Source organism: Dunckerocampus dactyliophorus, chromosome 21, assembly GCF_027744805.1.
Source record: "Dunckerocampus dactyliophorus isolate RoL2022-P2 chromosome 21, RoL_Ddac_1.1, whole genome shotgun sequence".
Classification (NCBI taxonomy): Eukaryota; Metazoa; Chordata; class Actinopteri; order Syngnathiformes; family Syngnathidae; genus Dunckerocampus; species Dunckerocampus dactyliophorus.
This window is the reverse complement of record NC_072839.1, coordinates 15,728,808-15,753,945: the sequence shown is the minus strand read 5'-3', so window position 1 is coordinate 15,753,945 and position 25,138 is coordinate 15,728,808. Positions and strand designations below refer to the sequence as shown.

The following is a 25,138-nucleotide window of genomic DNA, read 5'->3' as shown; positions in this document are numbered from 1 at the left end:
TCTGTTATACAATCAACTAATAACGTCTCAGCTCAGCCTCAACATCTTTGCTGCTGCTGCATGTTTACGACTCATAAAAAGTGTTATCTGCTTGTAAAATAGCGCCACGTGAAGAGCAAATCATCACTGGCTTTAAAACAATCATTTGTGAGATCAATTAGAACTTAGTTTAATTTTAAAAAATCAAAATCATCTCTTAACAACGCCCAAACATAACACTCTGACCCCCCATTGTGCCACTCGGGTTAGCCTTCATTCACTATTCCATTTATGATTGGCTCCTGTCAATGCCCATCATATGTCAAAATCCTGTGATTGGCGAATATGGCAAGTAGGCGTGTCAGTGTCCTGAAAGGATTTTCCCCGGAGTGAGCAGACAGGCTGAGGGGGGATGTAGGATGGTGGAGCTAAGAGGAGTATCTAACGGGACATGCCGACCGCCTGATTTCTTCTAATATTCCAACAACTGGTGAGGGTCTTAATATACTTTATTTACAACCACTCTTTTTGAACCATTCAAACTGGTGTGGATATTTAGGTTTAGTGTGCTAATATTATTTTTTAAGAAGTCGACCATTGGACTGAGCTAGCTAACCGAGTGGTCACTCGTAGAGGACCACCAGTGGAGGATAAAATATGCTAGCCGAAACCCGCCTTAAAATGTTGGCAATTTATCGCCACTCATATCATCGCACCCTTTTTATTTGGCGTACACGCATTTCGTATACGCCCAGAAAGCAAGCGTCCGGTCTAGGCTCTTCAACTGTCTGCCCGCGGACCTAATCTGGACAGGGAATGACATCAGACCGGCCCACGAGGTCAATTCAAAACTTGGGAGCCACAAACATGTTTCCAGTAGGTTCCCAAAAACACCAAAGGTCTGTCATATGGAGGATCTTTGACCAGCATTTTTGCAATGGGTCCTTCAAAACAACAGAGAGCACTCCTGTCATATGGAGGATCTTTGACCAGCATTTTTGCAATGGGTCTTTCAAAACAACAGAGAGCACTCCTGTCATATGGAGGACCTTTGACTAGCATTTTTGCAGTAGGTCCTTAAAAACAGGAGAGCGCCCCTGTCCCATCTTTCACTAACATTTTATGCTGTAGGTCCTTAAGAACAACAGTGATCCTGTCCTATAGAGGGATTTTTACTTGGGTTTTTACAGTAGGTTCTTCCAAGCATCAGAACACTACTGTCATAAAGAGGCTCTATACCCCCACCCCCGTTCTTAGTTTTTTTGAAAACATGCCCCCCAGAAAACTCTAGTTGACTAGCCCTGCGGTTTCAGGCTGTATGGATGAAGGGGAACCGATGGGAAGATGAACAGATGTGGGTCAGCCCATCAGATACGGGAAGCGGCGGTGCGGAACACTGATTGATCGCGGCTACCATTAGTGTGCCTGTGTGTGTGTGTGAGTGAAAGTAGCAAATGTCAATTTCAAGGCATGATGATGTTCATGTGACTACATTGCAAACAATAGTACTAGTATGGAAGGGACTACACACTACATTACATGTAGCATTAAAATTGGTCGTCCTCTTCATAGTCTTGGAACCCGACTAGTCGAGGCAGATGGCTGCCCTGCAAGTGTCCACGAGCCACTGATTATTGCTCAAAATCAAATATTGTAAAGTGGATAATGAAATACTACATAACTAGTATTGCGTTTTTCTCTAAATAGTGCCTCTGCTGCACAGTCATGCTATTTACTGTAGCGTCCATATTGTTCATATTCTATGTGGACACTTCATTAGGGACACCTGCACAAGCCAATAAGATCCAGTACATGATGTAAATATGCCCCTCTCATGTATGGTGTGGTTTATTTATTTCAGACATGCTTAATAAGTTACATCAGAAACATGATGTGGTGACATTTGCATAATTCAACATGAAAATGGTTTTTCACTTCCTGTGTGAAAAGAAAAGCAAACAGGAATTAAAATAAAGACCCTATAAACCTTCCATCCATCCATTTTCTGTACCACTTGTCGTCACTAGGGTTGCGGGTTAAGGAAATACAATACATAAAAGGTAAAAAAAATTCTAAATTAGGAATAGATTGTTAATAATAAATAGGACAACTTTAGAATTAGTGGACACATGAAATAAAACAAGTAAATGAGAAACATTGAGGATGTTGACGTCCAGCTGCATAATTTCTTTGTCAGTTGTAGTTTCCTTGCAGTCAACATGATGTCATCTTAGATATTTGTCCAGTTCTTTGATGTCTTTGACAACAAGTACGTTCCTCCGCTAGCTAAATAGGGTACCGAAAGCAAAATTTTAGGAACAACTATAAAAGCTGCTATTACTACTACAGCCAATCAGGCAGCCACTTTTAACCCAGGAAACTCCACTGCAATGAATGTTTTATCGCAGGTGCCTGATCCTGCACAAGTTCTTGAATTGTCCCCGCAGCAGAAGTAGTGACATCACTTCACAAGCAGGCCAGCGTGGCGTGACGTAATCCACGTTGCATTATTCACAACATCGGAGCTGAAGCAGCCTGCAGAGCACGCAGCAGCTCATCAATTGCTAACCACTCCTACCTCACGTCTTAATCACATCTGGCGTACAGGCGTGTGGGCGAATAATTGAGGCATCAGAAGATAACTATGAGATGCAGAAAAGGGAGTTGTGGGTGAAGAACTTGGGGAGGGGGCTTAAAGAAGAAAAAAGGAGGAGGAGGGAAGAGGATGCATGGGAAAGCTGGCGCTGTTGCCGTGTGAACGGAGCTCTATTGTCCCGGGAACCTTTCAGTGGCTTCCCCGAGGTCCCTGTTTCTACCCCCTCCCCCCACCCGATATACCCCTCCCCACTCAAAACACTCACATATACTTGATGTCACACACCACTTTGCACTCACACACACACACACTCTTCCTTTCATTCATTCATTCCCTCTTTTGCTTCCTCTTTTTCGCACAAGCCCCCCCCCACCACGACCCATGACTCCCTCCTCCTCTTCCTCCTGCTCCCCCCACCCACCTCGCTGCTCATTATCTCGCCTCATTGATGTGATTGTCATGCCTAAAGCAAACACATGCACTCCTGTCAATGGGTGTCTTTCCTCACACTGCTCCATCCAGGCTGCAGCACACCAAACACGTACTCTTGGAGAGATCTCATTGCATCAGCCCTCTGTTCCTTTTGGTCCAGATGCTGTTAGAGGGGTAAAAATACAGTCAAACACAAACACATTCAGCACTTTTTCTCCATAGGAAATAGTGGAAACATAACTTGTCTGTTCCAGGGTCAAACTGTGGCCATCATAATACTTTTATTAACTGTTTCCAAATTTGACAACCTCAGGGGCAATGACTTTGAGAGGTTCTACTATGTAAATAGACAAGTTTAGTTCAAGTTTACTGTTTGAAGATGCTGAAAATCTACTTGGAGCGTTTTAAGTAGGGGGAAAGTGTTCTGAGTCTGTTTGTTTTTTTGATTGCTGCTACAACCAGAGCCGCATTGTTCTGACCGAGTGTTTGGACAGGAAGTAAAGAGGTGACATGGGCAGGACCAGGAAACTGGAATAGGCTGCAAAAATAGGATGCAGGACGCTGATAAGATGGCTGCTCTCGTGTACTACAGAGTCAGATTATTTGAATTAGCCACGTCCATATGTTGCTTTCATGTGTGTAAATGACAAATTCTACCTTTACTGTTTTGGTCTGACGATATCCACCAATCTGTGTTTGTGTCAGAATTCCAGCTGGGCCACTGACAAGCCGGTTTGGGATTAGCTGGCACGCTGCATCTTGCTAGCGCTAATACCTTAATCTCGCCGCTGGTCGTCCTCGAGCTGATGGTCAGCAATTGTCACTGCATTCAAGCACGCTGTTTTTAAAATACAGTATTCACCACGCAGACAGAGTGACACCAACATCATAGATATTCATTTGTAAAGTGGATGGTCAAATGTAATGAATATTGTGTGTGAAAATGTGCAGGGTTCTTTTGTGTTTTTCGTCATATTTATCAAAATAGTAAATTATGTATCTTCCTGCAGTTGTGTGCGGGCGTGAGGTGTCACCATGCCGCTGGTCAAGAGGAACATCGATCCCCGCCACCTCTGCCGAGGGGAGCTCCCCGAGGGCATCGGCAGCGAGCTGGAGTGTGTGATGAACAACACGCTCTCCGCCATCATCCGCCAGCTCAGCAGCCTGAGTAAGACACACAAACATTTTACTAACATGCAAGGGTGGCCTAAACGTCCGCCAGGGTCAAATTACTCACTGGGAATATTAAGAAAATTCATAAAAATACCTTTTCAGACTACAATTTACTGGCCTATGCCACAAAGTTCCTCTAAGGTCAAACAAAACCCATTCCAAGATGCTGCTGTTTGACTTTTGATTTGTTTGGAAACAATTTTTCCCCACAAGAAATAACGGAAATAGAAATTATCTGTTCCAGAGTCAAACTGGCACCATCTCGCCTCTTTCTCAACAATACAGGCAATTTTTAGATCGCATTTTAACATCCTTAAGTGTCAGACAAGTGTAAAAATAAGTAAGGCAGTGTTAATAGTAAAATATAACGATGACACCATGCATGATGGCGGTTTTGTGTGACTTAAGAGGCTTATTTTTCTTGAAAATGTTGGTCAGACATTGGAGGTTCCACTGTGACAATGAAATAAAAACAAAGGTGATAATCCATGAAAATGTTGATCATCTGCTAGCTATTTAAGCATGTCAGATGCACTTTATTGTCTGCGACACATGATCACATGATTGCTGAGGCCGCGATTGATGTGGCGTGTTGTTATGGTTACACAGCCCGGAGTCATTAGGCTGCAAAGCTCAGACAGCTCTGTGTGTGTGTGTGTGTGTGTGTGTGTGTGTATAGAAATGTTATGTTTTTAATTGATCCAGATTTTTCATTCCCATGTCCTTATTTTTTGGTTTGTTTTGTTGTCCGTTAGTCCGTTAGTAGTGCAGCTGTGTGTTAAATTTGTATACATTTCATATTTCAGTGCTTGCAGGCCTGAAGGTCCAACAAAGCAGACTACATGCGTGCCTGCGTGCACATCCAGGCCTGTAAGAATCCTCAGGAGAGGTCAGAGTTGACGGGGCTCAGCATGCCGCAGCCGGGATTCTTCCTTCCGCTAAATATTTGTCCCCCAGCCCATCCTGTCAGCGGGAAGGCCATAAATAGCCCCCCCTCGACATGTGTTTATGTTGGTCTGCCAAGCCACACTGCTACTCTACATGCTTTAAATACAGTAGCTTCATTTGTGGGTCATTATTTTGGATGAGTGCTTCATTTTGGTGTAGTCACAGGACCTTTATGTTAACTGACACAATTTATGGAGGCCCAGGAACATATTTACTGTGTTACCCCGTCCTTTGAATCTTCCTATAAAACATTAAAAAGGAAACATGTTAGCTGGTTGCACTAATGAAGTGTTCTAATGACACCAGCTCCATGGTGCTATCACATGATTAGTATTGATTGGACCGCTTGGTTTCCATTGGGATTTATTGGCTCCAGATATTTACAAGATCCCGTTTCTTCTCTTACATTTCCACTTTCCATCAGGTAAACATGCAGAGGACATATTTGGCGAGCTGTTCAACGAGGCCAACACCTTCTACCTGCGTGCCAACTCTCTCCAGGACCGCATTGACCGGCTGGCTGTCAAGGTCACGCAGCTGGACTCCACCGTGGAGGAAGGTTGGTACTCTCAATCATTTTTTGATACTGTGCCACCTTTAATCAATTTTTAAATATGTGTACACAGTTTCCCTGCAAGATATCAACATGCGAAAAGCCTTCAAAAGTTCTACCACTCAGGACCAGCAGGTGGTGTCCAAAAGTAGTGTGCCCAATCCTGTGAAGGAAATGTATAACTTAAGTGACAAGCCTCCGCCGCTCAGCATCCTCTCATCTTATAGGTCGGTACAACGACGGTTGGCCTCCTGTTTGTTCACGTTTAGAAACATATAATATAACCCAAGGTCAAACCATCACCATCTTAAAACCTTTATTGAATATACTTCCTTGGCTGTATGACCTCAATGTGTGCAGGGATGACCACAAGGAAGCACTCAAGTTCTACACTGACCCCTCCTACTTCTTTGACCTGTGGAAGGAGAAGATGCTGCAGGACACGGAGGACAAGAGGAAGGAGAAGAGGAAACAGAAGGTACAAGCCAAACATTTGACTTTTCCCAGGTCAGAGGTAGTTTGAGTCACATATCATAAATAATATGGCAAATGGTCTTTCACTTGTATCACCTCCATTTACCTACTGATGATGCAGCATAAGGAGCAACTGGGGGTTCAGTATCTTGCCCAAGGACACTAAATAATACTGTCTTTGTCCCACAGGAGCAGAAGCGCTGTGTGGATGGGACCTTGCAGAGGGAGGTGAAGAAGGTCAGGAAGGCCAGGAACCGCAGACAGGAGTGGAATATGATGGCTCTGGATAAGGAGCTGAGGCCGGACCACCGTCACACCATACACAGAGACCGAGGGGCCTCCTCCGAGGGCTCAATGTCTCCAGAAAACAGGTAGGTGAACACACCTGTACTGTAGTAGTGGACGGTCATCATCTTTCCTCCATCAGGGGACATGGAGGAGACCTGCATCACTATCCCAACGCCATGAACCACGCTGGTCACGCTCACACCTATTCGGGCCCACCGCCCAGCGCCCTGGCTGCACAGATGGCCGCTGGACACGCCCCTCGTGGAGGAAGTGAGCACGATAACAGGAGCAGGCCAATGGCTTATCAGGGAGGCACGCTGGGCCGCGCCCACCACCACCACCACCAAGTCCCGCTGCCTCCTCCACCTGCCGAGGCAATGAACGGGGGCTCAGTGTCCCTCCCACCAATGGACTATAGGTAAACATGAAGGATAAAACAACAACTGTTAAATGATCAATACACAAAATGCTAAATGAAATGTAAATATAGATTGTAAAGTAATGCTGCCATCTAGTGGCGCCCTCTATTACCATCTATAATAAGGCTATTTGTCTTTCTTTCAGCATGGATGGTTATGCCAACACAGGACCGCCGCCCCCACCCCCGGCTCCTCTCATTCCCTCCGCCCAAACGGCCTTTGCCTCGCCACCTGGAGGTCCCATGTCTCCCGGGCCAATGATTGGCAGCGGAGGCTATGCTCCGCCTCTGCCACCTGTATCCGGCGGTCAGGCGGTCCCACCACCTCCAGGGCCCCCGCCGCTTCCTCTCCCAGCCGGTGCCTCCCACTCCCACAAGATGTCCTCGGCCGTGCCCGTGGAAAGCAGCGTGGTTAATGATGCCCGCAGTGATCTGCTGGCGGCCATTCGTATGGGTAAGCACTGCAATGTGTCTAAGTGTGTGCGGCCCTTTAATAGAATATTACAATATAATATAATAATAAGCCACTTGTGTTTGTTGTAAAAGGCCATGAAATATATACATTGGCATGGTTCGTCAGATTCAGTTTAATTATTTATTATTATTTGTCACCATTCCGTTAATTATTGGAAAACTACATTATTTTACAGTTATTTTAAACTATTTTGATGAATTGATTCATTCATATTGTATTGCATTTCTGTTTGATTTTATACAAGGAGGTGTATAGTTTTGACACAAAAAACCTTTAAAAAAAATCATGCATTATGCACAGTAACATTTGTCTACTAAATGTCGTCTTCTGTGGCACAAAGTGGTATTACAAGATAGCTAACAAGTGTTACGAATGACAAATAAATAAGGCTAAACTTTTATACTTACGATAGCAACATCTTAATCACTTCTTCACCCTGTTCTGATACCATACTCAGACACAATAGCAGATGAAGTAAATGAAATAATATCAGAAAATATGACAATAATTGATGTAAAAATGTTAAGAAATAGGTCCATTGTTTTCATACAGTAATCAGTCATTATTGGCCATTAATTGGTTCCAGACTGAGTAAGTGAATTTCTATGAAGTAGGATTCCTTCTTTATAAATTGAATACTTCATAGTTATGGCATAGAAAACCTGTTTACGAGCTTCTAAATACATTTTTTAAACATTGTTAGAGCCATCAAGACATGAAATAACACCCATATAGTCACCTTTGCATTTGCATTACCCAATATAGTAGATATATTTGTATTGTATTTTTGTATTTTGTATTTGTATTTGTACTTTATTTATCCCACAGCGGGGAAATTCACTTGTTAAAGCAGCAAGCAAGATACGCAAGGAAAGAGTACAGTGTAAAGAATGCATAGTGACTACAACATGGTTCAGGTGGTGCAGGTGTTGTAGAGCCTGACAGCGGTCGGTATGAAGGACCTGCGGAACCTCTCCTTCTTACACCGTGGGTGTAACAGTCTGCTGCTGAAGGAGCTGCCCAGGGAAACAACAGTGTCAATCAGAGAATCAGAGAAATCAAGATTAGAGAAAATAAGTAATTTAAAACAGGTTACTTATAGTGGGGCAGGATCGGTGGTGGACAGGAAGTGACGTTGGGGATTCAGAGTAGATTTTTAGTTTGTTGTGGGCTATGACCGCATCAGTAACCCGGGTTATTATTGATGATGACTATTATTATTATTGTTACCGAACAATCGCTGACACCTAGTGACCAATGTAGAATACTATATTTACAAGTTGAATGGTGGTCTTAATGGCTTATACTGTATTATTATTTTAGTTCATTTAGCCATGTATATGCTTAGAATGCTTAATTTGGCCAAAAAATACATTCAATTTGCTTAAATATGATTTTTTAAATAACAGGCTGTAGTCAACCACAAAACAGCCATCGTTGATTAATAAATTTTTTAAAACCATGATAGAGCGAGGGAACGATGTTCGAACTGCAAAGTAGCAATGTAATGTATAGTTAGTGGTATTTTATCATCCATAGGCATCCAGCTGAAGAAGGTGCAGGAGCAGCAGGAGCAGCAGGCCAAGAGGGAACCCGTGGGGAACGATGTGGCCACCATCCTGTCGCGCCGCATCGCCGTGGAATACTCAGATTCCGAGGACGACTCGGAGCTAGAGGACAACGACTGGTCCGACTGAAGAGAGGCAAGGCCACACTTGAAAGAATGCTTACTGTACACACACACACACACACACACGCGCGCACACACACAAGATGCTGATGTGTGGGTGTGTGTCTTCAAGCTGCAACCATCACTGTAAAGAATGTGCTGTAACCGTAACCACTTCCTGCAACCTTCACTGTGAGTGCCCCCACTTATCTACCTGTTCTAACTCTACACACACCTTTCATGTCAAGTGTCATTAGTGGTAAACTTTTTTTTTTTTTACTGATGCCAAGGCTACTTTTTAACCATGTATTAGCTGGAAGTGAAAAAGGAATGTGATCAAATTGAGGAGAGCCAGGGGGTCTTGTATATGCTAGTGTGAGCCATGTATCCTTTTGTGCAGAGAGTAATAAAAAGATGAATGGAGGATGATGGCTGTCGTCACGTACCTGACTCCCCGCATTTTGTGTTGCCATGGCAACAGGCCCGCTCAGGCAGGAGGGAGTTGCCGGGGCAACGGGGACTGGGCGGCACGTAGCCAGCCAGGGTGGTGGGGAAGAACAAAACAGGCGAGCAGACGTTGTATGCACAGCACATGTCAAGTTTTGTGTTTGTTTTTTTTTTTTTTAATAGAAAATTAACAAGATCTCTCCATGGAGTGAACTAATCAAAGCAATAAAAAGTACAACTAGAACACTTTGGAAAAATAGACACCACGTTCACACAATGTTTTTTCTTTACATTTAAGTTAGTGCATGTTGATTATCCTTCTCATTTTGCAGATACTTCAATTGTTGTGCCATCATCATCACTGCCACACCCCCCCAAAAAAATAAAGTGCATTTCACATTGAAAACTACGTTGACACAAGATGCTGTTACAGTGGCACCACCCCTGAACTCCCACCCGCCCTCCCTTCCCCATAACCCAGACAGACATTCACAGGCCCTTGAGTGATATTTAGCTCTAACATTAGCGAACATCGTCAACATCCAGCCCGTCGTTGGCCACACCTTCACTTTTCTGCACACGCTCAGATTTACAACTGTGTGTGTGTGTGTGTAGAAGTGTAACATCCAACATGACAGCCTTTTACTATTCTTGGATAGAAAAGCCCTTGTTTGCACCACTGTTTATCTTTCACCATACTCTTCTTCCCGGGGTGCATTTTGGACAAATTCTACCTCCATCAGGGTTTCCCAAACTTAAAGCCTCATTTTTTTAAAGATGCGCTTGATCCTTTTCATGTATGTATGTACACTATACCTTTATGCCAATATGTGACAGTGTTTCCCACAGGACCGCAATGTATCTGTGGCATGAGGTGTGTGGGAGAGGCTAAATACCATTGTCTAATTTGAACAATTGCATGTTCGGTTTGTCATAAGAAATGTGCAACACTATCTCATGTGTTTTGTAACCTTTTTTAACAGCATGAAGTTATTAACCTCCAGGTGTTTGTTTCATTTACGCGCATGCGTGAGCCTTACTTAACACGCAGTGGCGATTAAAAAAAACATCCATGGTGTGTTCTGCGCTCCATGTAAGGTTGCGCTGATTTTAAAGATAATGGATGACATTGCAAACAAGTCAGCTGTGCTATGCACGTATGAGGTGTGTTAAGAAGTAGAGTTACGACTGTGCAACGTTGTAACAGCAAGCTACACAGTTAGTCCCGATGTAACGTGCTTGTGAGCAAGGGTGAACACACCTGTTCTTTAAAAAAATATAAAAAGAAGCGGCAAAATCTTTCTGTGGCACGTCAAATGTAATTTTGGCAGGCCACCACAAATGAATGAATGTGTGGAAAACACTTTTGTGGTGTGTTTTAGTAGGTTTGAGCTGATAAGGTTTGGGAAACCCTGTTCTAACTGGACGAACTGGAGAAAGGGTGCATCCTTGAAAGGTGACTGGCTTTGGTAGCACCATGCACGGTGATTTTTGTCATTGCCCCCCCCCATTGTCAAGCATGCCGTGTTATCATTAATATTATTATTATTATTATTTACACTTCAACTCAAAAAGGAGAATTTGGGAGTACATTCAGAAAAAAGGCTTTTACAGCGCCGTGATATCATACATCTCAAATGAATTCAGGCCGGACCAAAGTGGAAAAAAATAGAACTTTTCAATGAATATAACAAAATAGACTATTTTTTTTAAGTGATGTTTGTCAGTCTGACACAGACGGGCCACGTTCCAATATTGGGAAGTGCTCTTCTTCCGCTTCCCTCACTTCATTCTGTGGAAGTGATGGAAAAGAGAGAAAGGGGCATCATCTTCATATTTGGAAGTGGTCCTGTTTAGCTCATAGATCATCCAGAGGTCACTTGAAGGACACCTGTCTTCATTGATTTAAAGTGTAGCCGCAGCAGCAGGACTGCAGCAGTCCCTCCGCTCCCTTTCGCTTTGGCTTCAAGTCGCGTCCTGTCGTTCCTGACTTTGCATGCGGTGTGTAAATTCGCTCCCGATGGACAGGAAGACTGGCAGCAGCATCGCCCCCACAAATCAAGGAGGCCAACACTGACGTACAGTATGTAGCGACACCTCACTCCCTCCTCATTTTTAAGGAGACCATATATGTGGTCTGCTGGGATCGCACATGCACCTGCCCGGAGGCCATGCAACTCACAACAAACACAAAGACACTTGAGGTTACGACACTCAGGACAGCAGAAGGCAACCACAAATGAAGGAGGAAATCACAGTATGGAGTGTGTGCGTGGATGTTATTGCTGTCTGAGTATTGCTTCACCTCCAAAATAACTACCATTCAAAGGCTAGTTATTGCTGGCAGCACGGCTGTCTAAATGAGAAAATGAGCTCCGGCGTCGGCTCAGCTTCCCTCAACAAACTCAGAGAGCGAACATTGGCTCCAGTCAACGTACACATGATCGCATCTTGTGATCATAATATTGGGAAAGAAATAAAACGCCATATTGAGGTCAGGATAACACAGCTGGCGCTGAACTCGGGACAAGAGTGGATTTTGTGCTTGTTGCATGCAAATGACAGCCAAGTTGACATGCAACGCACACAGCTATGTAGGGCCGCTAAAAACTTCTTTTCATGACTCTATTTGAATTTTGAAATGTTAGCCATGGGGGGCAACTCACTGGAATACTATTATGCTCTACTATTATCATTATAGTTTTTAAATTTTTTTAAAATTATTATTTAGTGTTAAATATTATTAATATTGTAAATAAAAAATAATTTGAGCAAGGAACCATATGTGATAAGTTTCTGTCGCAGCCAGACGAGAAAAATTAAATAATAAATGTAAAGTGTCACCATTTGTTTGTTGTTGTTTTTTAACCAAAAAAGAAATTCAACAAAAATAATTGGAGATACATGATTTTCCACTGGACAAGAATGGTATTGATATGTCATTTTGTATAAATATGATGATAAAAAAAAAATGCTAATATGTTTTGCTGTAGTGCCATACAGGTTAAAAGTAATGTTTTATCACTGCAACATCATCGTAGGTGCTTTGAATGTGAAAAAGTAACAAAAAAAGTATTTAAATGAAGTTTAATTAATTAAATTAAGTTTAATTTAAAAAAAGTCAATAAAAAATGTTTTCAAGTTAGTAATCCTCATTAAACAATGACATTATAATATTCAATTAATTTAGTTGTTTTTTTATGTACTTTTGTCATTTTACATTATTACAGTAAGTAATCCAATGAGTGACCCGTAATTTAAATAATCCTAATTGTTTAGGATGAAAGGAGCCAAAAACATTGTGAATTCTATTCACTGATTGGCTGCGAGGAGTCACATGGTTGATATGAGGGGTTAAAAACAAACATGGTAAGCTTCCATCACAGGTAACCTTCAGCAGGAAAGCAAATAGAGTGATGATGCAGCCTCCAGTGATGATGAAAAGTGCAAAGAGGGGCGGGGGTTGATGGCAGGGGGTCTCCCATGTGGGTGATGTGTGTGTGTGTCCAACACATTCACACACAATAATCCATTGAAAGACAAGTCCTCATTTTTTTCTCCTCGCTGTCTGTGGAGGACGCGAGGCCTGGGCATCTATTTTTAGCTGACGCCGCCTCTTTCGCTTGCCACGCACGTTCAGGGTGTGCAGGAGCTGAGCGGCGGGATGCTGCTCCAGACTGTGATGTTTGGAGAGAAAAAAAAGGTCTGCGTGCTCTTCGTCTCCCACGTTAATCTGCCGCTCGAGCAAAAGGCCGCACGATAATCCCTCGGTGCATGAAGAAGGACGAGCACATGTTGGCCAGAGCTGCATGGAACATGTGATGCACCTTCTGCAGAGCACTGGAAGGGCGTGGCACCAAAACGAGGGAGGGCGTATGGGGCAGCATGCACCATGGCCGCCTCTGGTGAGGAAGACAAAAAGGAAAAACCTTTGTGATGACGAAAAAGGCAGCCATCCGTGTGGTAGACGAGCAAAGCTCCTGCGTGGACCCGCTCCCTCTGTTGCAAAATACACAAGGTCCGCCGGGTCAGACGTCACTGGGAGTCCGAGCCCGTTGGGCCACGCTGGCGGGCACGCAACCGCAGCACACCAGCCACAGCGCCTTCTGGATCTCCTGGTTCCGGAAGGCGTAGATGACCGGGTTGATGACCGAGTTGTAGGTGGCGGGCACCAGCGTGGCGTAGGTGTATAGTGGTGGATACGTGTAGTCGGCGATGAGGGAGTAGACGGTGAAGGGCATCCAGCAGGCGGCGAAGGTCCCCAGGATGATGGCCAGCGTGGACACGCCCTTCCGCGTGGTGACATAGTGCGGCGTGGCGGCCAGGAAGTGGTGCTGCAGGGCAATCTGGTGGGCGTGGCGCATCACAATCTTGCAAATCTGCACGTAGAGCTGCAGCATGAGGCCGAAGAGCAGCAAGAAGGAGACAGACAGAACGGCGATGTTGTTCTTGGTCAGCGGGCGCACCACGCTGCACGTGGCCTCCTCCGCCAGGCAGTTGACGCCTGTGACGGGCAGCAGGCCCAAACACAGCGACAGACTCCACAACAGCACCAGCATGGTGTAGGTGAACGCCGCTGTACGCTCAGAGTTGTACGTGAGGGCGTAGTAGAGTGACAGGTAGCGGTCGATGGTGATGGCAAGCAGGCTGAAGACGGAGGCCGAGAAGGACGCCACCACCAGGCCCACCGTCAGCAGCTGGGCCGAGTCGGACTGCAGCAGGTAGGCACAGGTGAAGTGCAGCACCAGGCCCAGGCCGGCCAGTAGGTCGGCCAGAGCCAAGCTGCCGATCAGCAGGAACATGGGGGCCCGCAGCGCCGGGTTCTGCCAGATCACCAGGACCACCAGAGCGTTCTCGCAGGCAATCAGAGTCCCTGACGTGCACAGGACGACGTCCCACGGGTTGACTAGCAGGGGCAGCTGGCGAGGCGACAGGGACTCCTCCAGGGGGAACGTCCCCGGGATGCTGGCGTTGTCCGTGGGGCCCCCTCCTCCGCTAGCCCAGGCTGTGGGGTCAGGGGTGAGCCAGCTGGGGTTGGCCGGTGGCTCTTGGCTCATTGTGCCCCCCGTCTGCGAAAAGAGACAATTAGGACAGCTTGAAGAAAGCTACAGTACAGCAGGCCTGGACTTTGTAAAAATAAATAAATACATTTGAATGACCAATATTTTTAGTCCCATGCTTTCATGCTGACCCACTTTGACACAGACAACCGTTTCTTTCCTGCCACTGTTTATCCAAATGTACCAGCATTTGCGAAAACAATTTAACACATATGAATGAAAACTTTAGGGCTATGAAGCTCTACAGTTTGGTTCTGGTGCAAATTATAATTGTTTGGCTAAGCATGGGGTTAGGGTTAGGGTTAGGGAATCATCCAAAATATTCAAAAGACAAAACTTGGGAAAATAACCTGTTAAATGTTGTTATTTATGTAATAAGCATGTGAATCAGCACACCTTTTTCCAACTTTTAGGTGATACATGCATGCATGAGGTTCTGTGGTACAAATACCAGTGGTGGTACTCAGAAACACCCGTTTTTGTCTTATAAATAAAAAATCTCATGACATTAGAGACACACACATATGAAAAAATTGTACAAATAGAAATGTAACAACCCAAAACTAACTGAAATGTAATCCCTTTGGTGAAATATCCATGAGCTGCACTTAGGATACCTCTGATCTACATCAAACAGGATTTTGTAAAAACTAAATAGGGTATGGAGCAGGGTACAAGAACCTGTTACATATTGATATAAATCCAGATAAGATTTTTTTTTACCACTGCTGTGCATAAATATGAGATGTCTATTAATAGGTGATGATCCACAACAGGATTGTTTTGCCTTGGTGGGGGGTCTGACCTCTACTGAGAGCTGGTTTCACTCCTGCAGCAATAAAATACATAAAATGTAAACTATACTGCTAGATTAGCATTTCATTGGTGCAGACATTGTATTTCCTACTATTGCAGTGGTGTCCAAAGTGCAGCCTGTGGACCATTCGTGTTGTTTTTGGCTTATGGCCCATTGTCAAAATCAAATTTAACCAAAAAAACAGACAAAAGAGTCATTCCACTGAACCGGTGCCATTTGTGTCCCCAGGAAATGTACAACTGCACAATAAAATTAACTGTGAAATATTTAAAAAATAATGGAAAAATGGCATTTGTTGTCTGTCCTATTTTATGATTCCTATTTACCATGAAATAGAGTATAATAATAATAATTCTTCAAAAATGTTATGTAGGCCTGTCTTACATATTTGTGTTAGTCATTATCTCAGCTATACTTGAAGTTTATTTTCTTAAAAATAAAAAAAACATTTTTGTTAAAATTCACACTTTGATGTGTCCCTGGGTTTTCACTCAGTCCTGTTACCCTGACATATTACCCCACTCACAGGAAGTTGCATCATTCAGATCCTCTGCAGGCCATGGGAAGCCCAAAAGTAAGTTCACTCATTTACTTTTCCATGTATTTGATATTTCAACTGGGGGGGGTTCTTACAATGTCACCACAGTCCTGTTACCGAAAGGATTTTTTATTTTTAAAAGATTTTTGTAACTTTCATGAATTTGCTAATTTTAGTCATCTTGGATTAAATTAAATAAAGTTGCCCTAAATGGGCCAGTATACATGTTGAGGAGTTAAATATTTGTATTATCAGAGTTTAAAAAAAGACTGAAATTTAAATTGAGCTTGAGAATTACAACAAACAAATGTCACCGACTCTGTGGAATGGCCGGACAGGTATTTATTTTATTTTATTTTTTAAGACAATTAACAATATCCAAATGGTCCGCCATCCTTTGATTTTTCATGATGTGGCAAAAGTTTGGACACCCCTAATACATGCAAGTGAAGGAGCGCACAGCACAGTCAGCAGGCCTCCAGGCGAAAGCAGGCCACATTTCTTCTCACACAATATCGACAACACCTCCACCGGTGCCGCTAATAATTCAGTGATGCTCCAGGGCTGGAGGAACCCCACCCAAAGACTGCCTTCAATAGAAGCAGCAGCATAAAGGCACCAAGTGGCCATATGTTCCTGCTGCTACATGGCCGGTGTGTGCACCTCAAAGAGCACAAACAGCGGCTGCGGCGGCTGCTGCTCCACGTCAGCAAAAAGGATGCTGGAGAGGGAGGAAAGGGTGGTGGGATGGGATGGGAGATGCTCAATGTTTCTCAAGCTTACCTTGACTCTGTGAGCGGAGACTTGAGCCGTTCAAATGCAACCTGCGTCCATGTCGGCGAGGAGGGAGGGATGGAGGATGTGGAGGGGGGGATGCGGCGGCTGCTCTCTGGGCTTGGACACGATGGTGGTGATGATGATGATGCGAGGATGGAGAAAAAAGGAGACGGTGCAGACTGCGGCTGTGCGAGGAAGCTGAGGGGTGGGGTTCTGTGATGGATGGAGGAGGGAGGAGGTGGCACAGTCTGTGGACATAGTTACATGCCCTTGCCCCCCAAAAAACATAGGATGTCTTTTACTTCCGCTCATGTTAACATTGCCGATGGTTGGTTAGTGAGCTGGTTTACGCAACAAAATAGAGGAGTTGGACAGGGGCAAATGTAAAATGAGCTAAAATGTGGTGCAGATACGACGACTCGTTTTGCATACGGATGCAGTAATGGCTCATCCAGATGAAATCATTAACACATCTCGTGCTATTCTGGTCCTGTCTGCGCTATTAAACGTCAACTTAACGCACCATCTACTCCCGCATAAGTGAGGCCCTGATGGCAAATATCAGCATTTTGTTTCCTGCCTTGAGGGACTAAAATGAATGAAAATAGCTCTTGTTGCAGTGGCAAACAAGTCATACCAGCCAGCGTCACTAAGAGGCGATGTAGAGCAGCTATGAGTCATCAGTGTGCACCTATGGGACCCACAGAGAGAAAGAGCGAGCCGCAATACTGGCTTTATTTCTTTTTCTTTAAAACAGAAAACGATTCACGATTCAGGCTGTCTTCCTCTCTCCGAGTGTTAAACTCACCAACACCTATAAAACGTATCAAAAGTGCACCATAGTGTTAATACATCTCCTCCAGGTCAGAATATCTTCCAATAATATCTTTTTTGTCATATTTATACAAATACCATTCTGTACACTGTAGAAATAAACAATCCAGGTCACCTTTTTAGTGAGATGCCTCCCACCCCCAATCATCTTGATTTCCTCAGGGTCTGGGGGCGGGGTTTGACGTCACATGGCATGAATGATTTAAGACTCATTCATGCTGCAAACATCTGTACAAGCCTCATACTACATCTTTGAAAGTATTTTTTGACAGTTTTCATTGGTTGTTGTCCCAGCAGCAGCAGCAGCCAGAGAGTGGATGGGCACAGCTAACCCCATGCAGGCTGCTATGTTGCATTTAATGTCTTCCCATCCTCACAGAGGGGACAAAGCATGTTCACGTCTAGTCCCTGGACTGGTAGAAGAGGATGTAGCCCGACTCTGAGTTCTTGGAGATCTCAGACGTGAGGCCGTAGAATTCCTCGATGGCCTGCGCGTCTATTTTCTGCACCACAAAAACAGCCTGCTTTAGATCCATGACACCGCAAATAAAATCTGTCAAATACGTCAAAGTGCTAGAGAGCAAAGGACTGATCTGCGATTGGACTCGCTTACCTCCACGATGTCATCATCAAACAGTAACCAGAAGTCGTGACTCTTCACAATGGCTATGTAGTGACCTCTGTTTGGACCACTGGGAAAACATCAACAGGACAAAAGCGTTATTTCCCGTTCAGTTTGACAAGAAACAACACCAAAAAGTGGCAGGCATCAGTTATTTTGTTACCCTAACAACTTCGGGCAGCAGAAACCCCATAAAACTGTCAAAAACACTTCAATCAACACCTTTCTTCGTGTGATGGCAGATATTTGCTCAACTGTAGAAAATACCAGCCGTCTGTTAGGGAGTGAGGCATTTAAAAGAGAGAGTAGAAAAACTAATCAAAATTTAGCACATGTCCTCATTCAGTTGCTAGGTGTGGTTATTTACTCAACTGCAGAAAGTACCAGGAGTGTATTAGGTTGGAAGGCATTTATCAGAGTGGGGGAGGCTGTCATTTATAAATGTACTTTTTTATGTCAATCAAAAAAGCACACATTTCTTTGTGTGTGTGTGGGTAGGACAAGGGGGTCAATTATTCAACCGCATAAGGCATTTTTCCAATGGGGAGAAGGCCTTTATTTGGGAATGTTTTCTTTTGAGCGCCCAAACAAGCTACAATGTCGCAAAACGTACCCAACGTCTATTAAGGGTAAGGCATTTATCATATAAAATGAAAGGCATTGTTATACTGGCATCCAAAGACCTACTTTATGGACTTTTCTTTCACAGTGGTTGGTGCTGTTTATTTACTCAACAGCGGAACATACCAGGCGTCTATTAGAGGTGAGGCCTTAATTTAGACATTTTCTCCCCCCCATGCCTAATTCTTTTCTGGTCAAAGTTGAAATGTTTAGCAGGTTTTGTTCGTCAATGCAGCACTGACTATTTAAACTCCATCGTAAAGTTCAGCTTTACAGATGCCAAATGTGTGTAATACTACTAATGACGTGTACTGTGCCACATGGTGCTTTCAGATGTCGTAACAGAGGTAGTTAGTAAAGCCCCGTGGCTGAAAGACCTGTTGGTTTTTTACTAAGGGGGAAAAAGGAGGCGTCTAATTGAGGTGAATTGTCTATCTATTAAAGCACACCCTATAATTAATTGGGGAACGGCATCTACCAGAGCAGAGGCCACATGTTTATCATACAACCCTGAGGTGACAGCGACACACCTCCCGCAGTGCACCACCACGGCCACCAGGTCGTAGAGCCTCTCGGGGTTGGTGGCGTCTCCGGATGTGTTGAAGAGGCGGAGCTCCAGCGGGAAGACGACGCGGTAGGACAGCTTGGTGTAGCGCTGCAGCTGCTCCATGTACTTGAAGCGCTTCAGGTGCAGAGCCAGGATCATGGGCAGCTTCTTGACACGCATCCTGGGATTAAAAGGGACGCAAACGTCTATCAGCAGCAACGTACACGGTGAATGAACGCACAAGACGAAGCCTGCAGACCTCTTGTGCGCCTCCTGCTTGCTTCTGCATTCTTCACAGTAGTATTTGTACTCGCTGCAAAGTGTCTCCGTGTTGCTGAAGCCTCTGCTCAGAGCAGACAGATTTTTTTTTTTTTATGAATGAAGGAAAGAGGGAACTGTACATGAAACACATTTTACCTGAGGCAGTGTGTTATGGAGGTATTCTGTTCTACATCCACAGAAAGGTCCAGAAAGTCCTCATCTTTGCTGCTTATCTGGAGAGTAAATGATGAGCAAACAATGAGTCAAAAGTGCTGTTGCACTCCAGGCCTCTAGGGGGCAGCAATGCACATGACAAAGACTTTCTCCACCACGCTCTGCTGGATGTGGTGGCTTTTTTATTGTCTCTAAACCTACTCTTTGTCATAGTGCTGTGATGTGACAGTGAGTGCACAGCTAATGCCATCGCTAGGGCCCTGCCATGTTCTTACCGTTTCACAGGTGAGGCAGCGGGTCTCATTGGTCAGCGTGCCTTGGAAGATCTCGTGCACCCAGGTGGGGGCGGGCGTGGCGTTGCTGTTGTTGTTCTGCGAGTCCAAGGTGCCGTTGGCCAGGCGGCCGTTGGTTTTCTCCTGCTTCCTCTCCTCCTGCAGTAGATCGGCAATGGTGTTGAGCAGGTAGTTCAAGAACTCGTGGGCGTCCTGCTGCATGTAGTTGTCAAACAGCTCTGCACAGGAGAGGAAGAGAGTTGTGAGTCATGTTGGAAAGACCAACTGGGCGGGCAGTGGCTTACCATTCTCCTTGCGGAGCCGCGTGATAAACTTCTTTGGCGGTATGACGCCCACTTTCCGCTTCTGGTTGGCAATGCTATGGAAGAGGTCGGCCAGGCAGGTGAGCAGGTTTTCCTTCCGCCGAGGCTGGCTGCGGTACGCCAGGATCTTCTCCCGGAACGGCCGGCAGAAGTAGAGCGCCTGCAGTACTGAGTTGCAGTAGCAGGTGTTCCCAAACTGAAAGCGTTTAGTGACATTGTGAGTACAAGTGACGCGCACATGAAAACATTGTGTGAGAAGGAGACGCACATTGACCAGGCCAAAGTAGTGCTCATTGACCGGAAATTGCTCAGATCCAATCTCTTTCTCCAGAGCAGAGGCATTGGCGCCCTGTGGGTGCATAAAACGGATATTACATCCGGTGATATTTTGGGTGGAACAATCACGTAACCACTACATCTTCTGCATCCAAAAGTAAAGAGCCAGGCTTGGCATTCTCAAGGTCATTTGTTAGTGGAATGAAAGAGAAATCACAAGGCTGCCAAGACAATACGTCACCCCTGGAAACAAACACAGAATGTATCACTGCGTGTGTACACATAGCGAGTCATCGTGGTAGAAAGGTGTCAAAGGGTTTACTAACTTGACTCAGTCAGGAAAGCAGCTGCCATTAGTGATTTAAAGAGAATTTAAAGGTGACATTGTGCACAGGGTGCAGGACAAGGAGCTGCAACTGCGCAGTTTACGTGAAACCATGTCGTCATTGCATTCCGTTAGCAATACCAAGCAGCATGTCCCCTAAATGGAAACGTGCATGCTATTTCCCAGCCGAGCGCCTTTAAATTTACAGTGTTTATTGATTGTTTCGTGTCTTTTCTCCAGCGGCGCTCCAGCAGTTAGCAAGCTGTCACTTGGAAAGCCGCTGATGTTAGCTCGTTGGCTAGCTAGCTGCAGCAGGTGCTAATCTCAAACAAGCAATAGTGCAAAAAACATACAGACGTTGTCAAAGTATTGGAGAAAAAAACAAAACAAGAGATCAATAATTTGTCTAGCATCGTTAGCAAACAGTGCAGAGCACTGCAATGGCTAACACACAAGAGGTATAATGTATGCATTTAGCAGATCGCATACTAGACACACTTAGTCCACTCACCATGGTACAAAAAGAGGCAAATTTGGAGACTGTCATTAGGATTTCCATTCAGGTAGCGCCATCTTCCAGCACAACGCCGAGCGCTCACAAGACAAGCTCCCCGGTTGAGGGCAACAGACGACCGCTCGGCTAAGCTAAGGCTGCCAGGCTCCTCCAGCTAGCATTCACCGCACTCTACTTCCGTATTTGACAGAGCATACTCGATAGTGCGGGTGTTTACGTTTGTTTTCACAGCGATTATCTGTCATTTCGCATCGTTCTACATTAAAATCTTACGTGTATGATATCGATTAGGTGACGCTAATGACGTTCGATACTGCTAACATGTCATCCAAAAAAAATCACACCGTATATGAACTATTGCGCATGCGTGCCAGTGAGGTAATGGCAGTTAACTTTTTTTTTTAACCAATTCTCATTTAAAAATATATACTGTGAAAATCAAAATGTTTACAGTGAAACACCTTTCATGTATTATTTACCTTTCATTTATTTGTCTTGCCTAGACTAAGCCGTCAAGGAATGGCTGTGATGTTACTGTTCAAATATAATTCAAGATCAGTAGATGCTTACGAGTGACACCGGTCAACTGACACTCCAAAGACCTGTAAAGCTGATTCTGGGTCAGCCACTCGCTTTCTCTTGGCTTTTTACTCAGGCAGCCTAAAGGCAGCCTCATCAGCCCCAACTAGGCGGAGTTTGTGGGCCTTCTATCTCTCTTTCCGCTATACCCGCCATCTTGTTGAGACCGGGGGTAAGATGTTCTCCGGTTAAAATATTTTAATTTGCGCTTTAATATGAGTTGTTTCTGTGGTATTTGCACTCACGCACGTGCTACAATGTTTTCATTGTGCGAGAGTCGTAGATATCCCTGGTAACCTTTCCCAAAAGCGTGGTAGAGTCCACGAAACATTAGCAGTAGCCGCGGCGTGGCTCTCCATGTGATGTGGGCCTAGCAGGCAATGATGGGGAAAAAGCACTTAACACATTTGACAGCGTGTCAGACCACCGTGTAATAACATTTACAGTCTTGATTTGTTAAGTTAGTAAACATTTAATTTGTTTGATTGTTAGCGGCCAACTGCACCATACGGTAGTTTGTTGTAGGAGTCTTATGTTAGTAGTAGCCATACAACAAAAGGGAAGAAGTGTACGTTACTGCTCTGTGTGAGGAGGCGGACCTTTGCACAAGACTGGTTTCTAATAGACTACAGGTCGGACATTTATTTTATATTTATACCGACTGCCATTGCAATTTCAGTAATCAGACATCATGACTAACACCAGAGGCAAGAGGAGGGGGACCAGGTACATGTTCAGCAGGCCATTCCGCAAGCATGGTGAGTGTTGTGGTGTTTATGATACATGCAATATCTCCGCAGAATGCACTCATTAACACAATTACATTCCAACTCCACAGGCCCGATTCCGCTGTCCACTTACATGCGCATCTACAAGAAGGGTGACATTGTTGACATAAAGGTAAGCCTTTGAGTATGGTGGCTGCTTTTGAGTACATGGCTGTTTTGTGGCCTTAAAGAGATCAGTTAAGTGTGGTGATATCTTCTGTAGGGCACAGGTACTATCCAAAAGGGTATGCCACACAAATGCTACCATGGCAAGACTGGACGCGTGTACAATGTGACCCAACATGCTGTCGGCATCATTGTCAACAAGCAGGTCAAGTAAGTAGATGCACACGTATGACCTAGGGAGGTTTGCACTGACTTGGAGCCAAGACATAATATTTGGATCCGTGTCAACATAATCGCAAGTCTGGAAGTGAAAGTTGCAAGCTTGTAACCCCATTTTCACTTTGCCATGTGGACATGTAATGTCCTCTGTGGTCATTCACGTGGGGGAAAGCACTTTGACCTCCCAGCACCCTCAGCCTGATTTCCTGTTGGAGCTGAGGTGCAAGTGAGGTGACAACAATAGGGTTGGGTATTTAATTGATACACAATTGTGGTGTTACACTAGCATTTCAGCAGTGTTGGCTGTTAACCATACATGCAAGAATCATGTATTCATTGAGCAAAATGATGTTACTTGCACAATATCACTTTCAAGCACTTGTTGCTGAGTCTGCATGTCCTGAGGTGAAGTACAACTAAATTTTGTAGCGTGTTGGCCTGAGCATTTTAGCGAGATGGTGCAGCTGAAAAACTGGTAACTACAGTTTACTGGTGCTGTTATGGCACCAAGTATTGATACCATCCTGCAACAACAAGTAAACATACTGTTTACTTGTTGTGAAGGAAATGGAACAAGCAGTCGTGCGAATGCCTTTTTTCTTTAATGTTGGGGCTGCGGGTGGTTTTTGCCAACAGAGGCAAGATCCTGGCCAAGAGGATCAATGTGCGCATTGAGCATGTGAAGCACTCAAAGAGCAGAGACAGTTTCCTGCAGCGCGTCAAAGAGAATGAGAGCAAGAAGCTGGCAGCAAAGCAGAACAACACCTGGGTGGAACTGAAGCGGCAGGTAGGAGCGACACAAACGTGTCTTCTTTCAGCCAAGCTTTTGAGTATGTGATGATCTGCCAGTAGCAGCTAGCATCTCTCTTCTTCTCTGCAGCCAGCTCCTCCTCGTGAGGCTCACTTTGTCAGCACCAAGAAGAACCAACCACAGCTGCTGGAGCCCATCCCCTATGAGTTCATGGCTTAATGTGCTCGTTCTAATAAAATGTTTGTTCACAACTCTTCTGCTGTTGCTCTTATTTTCACACCCTTCTACAAACACGCTATAGTCTCATTGGGATGCTTTGTTGGAAGAAAATAACATCCTCCTCTGTCACCTAACAATACCACTGTTATAAAATGTGATACTTGTATTATTTTGGACCAGAAAGTGGATGATTGTGTTTAGGTAATTACTGTACACTAAAGTGCTGGAATAGCTGATTTTGTAAAGGTTTTCGCAGCCTTTAAAAGTAAGTCGCGTCAGTGTCAAGCCATTTACAGAGTCTTTACTAATTTGAGGGCACAATACAAGATTTTCATGAGTTTTGCTGGCATTTGATCTGTCATTACTGCCTGCCTGTGTAGCCCAGGGTTGGGAACCTTTTTGGCAAAGAAAGACATATTTTTAAATATATTACCGTGGGGGGCATATAATTTTTTTAAACACTAAATATAATTGAATGTATGCATTTTAGGCAAGACCAACAATTTTAGAATATAAGTCTCTGAAATTATGTTCAATAACGTTATACAGAAGATAATCAGTAAGTAAAATCTGGTGGTGCGTGGTTTTGTGCCGTACTTCGTATCTTTTCGCTATCTTAGTCAAAAGGGCTCTGCAGAGTTAGCCGAGTATTTGATCAAAGGAGGGAAGTTTCTGAGTTTTGGTGTCTGAAATGGAAAATATCAGGACAGCTGGCATTGGCCCTGGCCACCTGCATTGCGGTAGAAAATGGATGGATGGATTCAAATGTGAAAGTTTTATTATGATGAAAGTTTGATGTTTATTTTTAACACTGTGATTTTTGTAACTTTTTACTTCAAAATGTTTGCAAAAAATTAAATAAATACATTTGATCGTGTTACGAAATGTCTTGAGAGCCAGATGCATTCATCAAAAGAGCCACGTCTGGCTCCCGAGCCATAGGTTCCTCACTCCTGGTGTAGCCCATCACGAGTAGTACTGTTGGTAAATATCCACTAGAGGGCAGTGTACCGCTGTGCTATGAAACAGCAGGCATTAACGTTAATGTTTAACGATGACTCCTG

At 44.4% G+C, this 25,138-nt stretch overlaps 4 protein-coding genes across 4 annotated transcripts; 2 read left to right on the top strand and 2 right to left on the bottom strand.

Moving 5' to 3' along the window:
* The first annotated feature begins 326 nt into the window (after positions 1 to 326).
* wasf3b (WASP family member 3b) lies at positions 327 to 12,907 on the top strand. The gene is made up of 9 exons (XM_054765645.1): positions 327 to 469; positions 4,018 to 4,175; positions 5,553 to 5,687; positions 5,755 to 5,908; positions 6,042 to 6,159; positions 6,345 to 6,526; positions 6,583 to 6,861; positions 7,008 to 7,315; positions 8,876 to 12,907. The coding sequence occupies exons 2-9, from the start codon at positions 4,043 to 4,045 to the stop codon at positions 9,031 to 9,033; spliced, it is 1,467 nt and encodes a 488-aa protein (XP_054621620.1). The 5' UTR covers positions 327 to 469; positions 4,018 to 4,042; the 3' UTR covers positions 9,034 to 12,907.
* gpr12 (G protein-coupled receptor 12) lies at positions 9,919 to 16,812 on the bottom strand. Its single transcript, XM_054765647.1, has 2 exons — positions 16,651 to 16,812; positions 9,919 to 14,521 (listed from the first exon to the last, which is right to left on the bottom strand). Exon 2 carries the CDS (start codon positions 14,507 to 14,509, stop codon positions 13,481 to 13,483), a length of 1,029 nt encoding a protein of 342 aa, XP_054621622.1. The 5' UTR covers positions 14,510 to 14,521; positions 16,651 to 16,812; the 3' UTR covers positions 9,919 to 13,480.
* Positions 16,813 to 17,395: 583 nt separating this feature from the next.
* usp12a (ubiquitin specific peptidase 12a) lies at positions 17,396 to 21,785 on the bottom strand. Its single transcript, XM_054765646.1, has 9 exons — positions 21,411 to 21,785; positions 20,567 to 20,647; positions 20,281 to 20,494; positions 19,979 to 20,214; positions 19,686 to 19,762; positions 19,528 to 19,611; positions 19,252 to 19,449; positions 18,092 to 18,170; positions 17,396 to 17,981 (listed from the first exon to the last, which is right to left on the bottom strand). The coding sequence occupies exons 1-9, from the start codon at positions 21,456 to 21,458 to the stop codon at positions 17,880 to 17,882; spliced, it is 1,119 nt and encodes a 372-aa protein (XP_054621621.1). The 5' UTR covers positions 21,459 to 21,785; the 3' UTR covers positions 17,396 to 17,879.
* A 308-nt stretch (positions 21,786 to 22,093) lies between these two features.
* On the top strand, positions 22,094 to 24,106 carry rpl21 (ribosomal protein L21). The gene is made up of 6 exons (XM_054765648.1): positions 22,094 to 22,164; positions 22,672 to 22,750; positions 22,831 to 22,892; positions 22,983 to 23,095; positions 23,741 to 23,891; positions 23,985 to 24,106. The coding sequence occupies exons 2-6, from the start codon at positions 22,684 to 22,686 to the stop codon at positions 24,072 to 24,074; spliced, it is 483 nt and encodes a 160-aa protein (XP_054621623.1). The 5' UTR covers positions 22,094 to 22,164; positions 22,672 to 22,683; the 3' UTR covers positions 24,075 to 24,106.
* Positions 24,107 to 25,138: the final 1,032 nt, after the last annotated feature.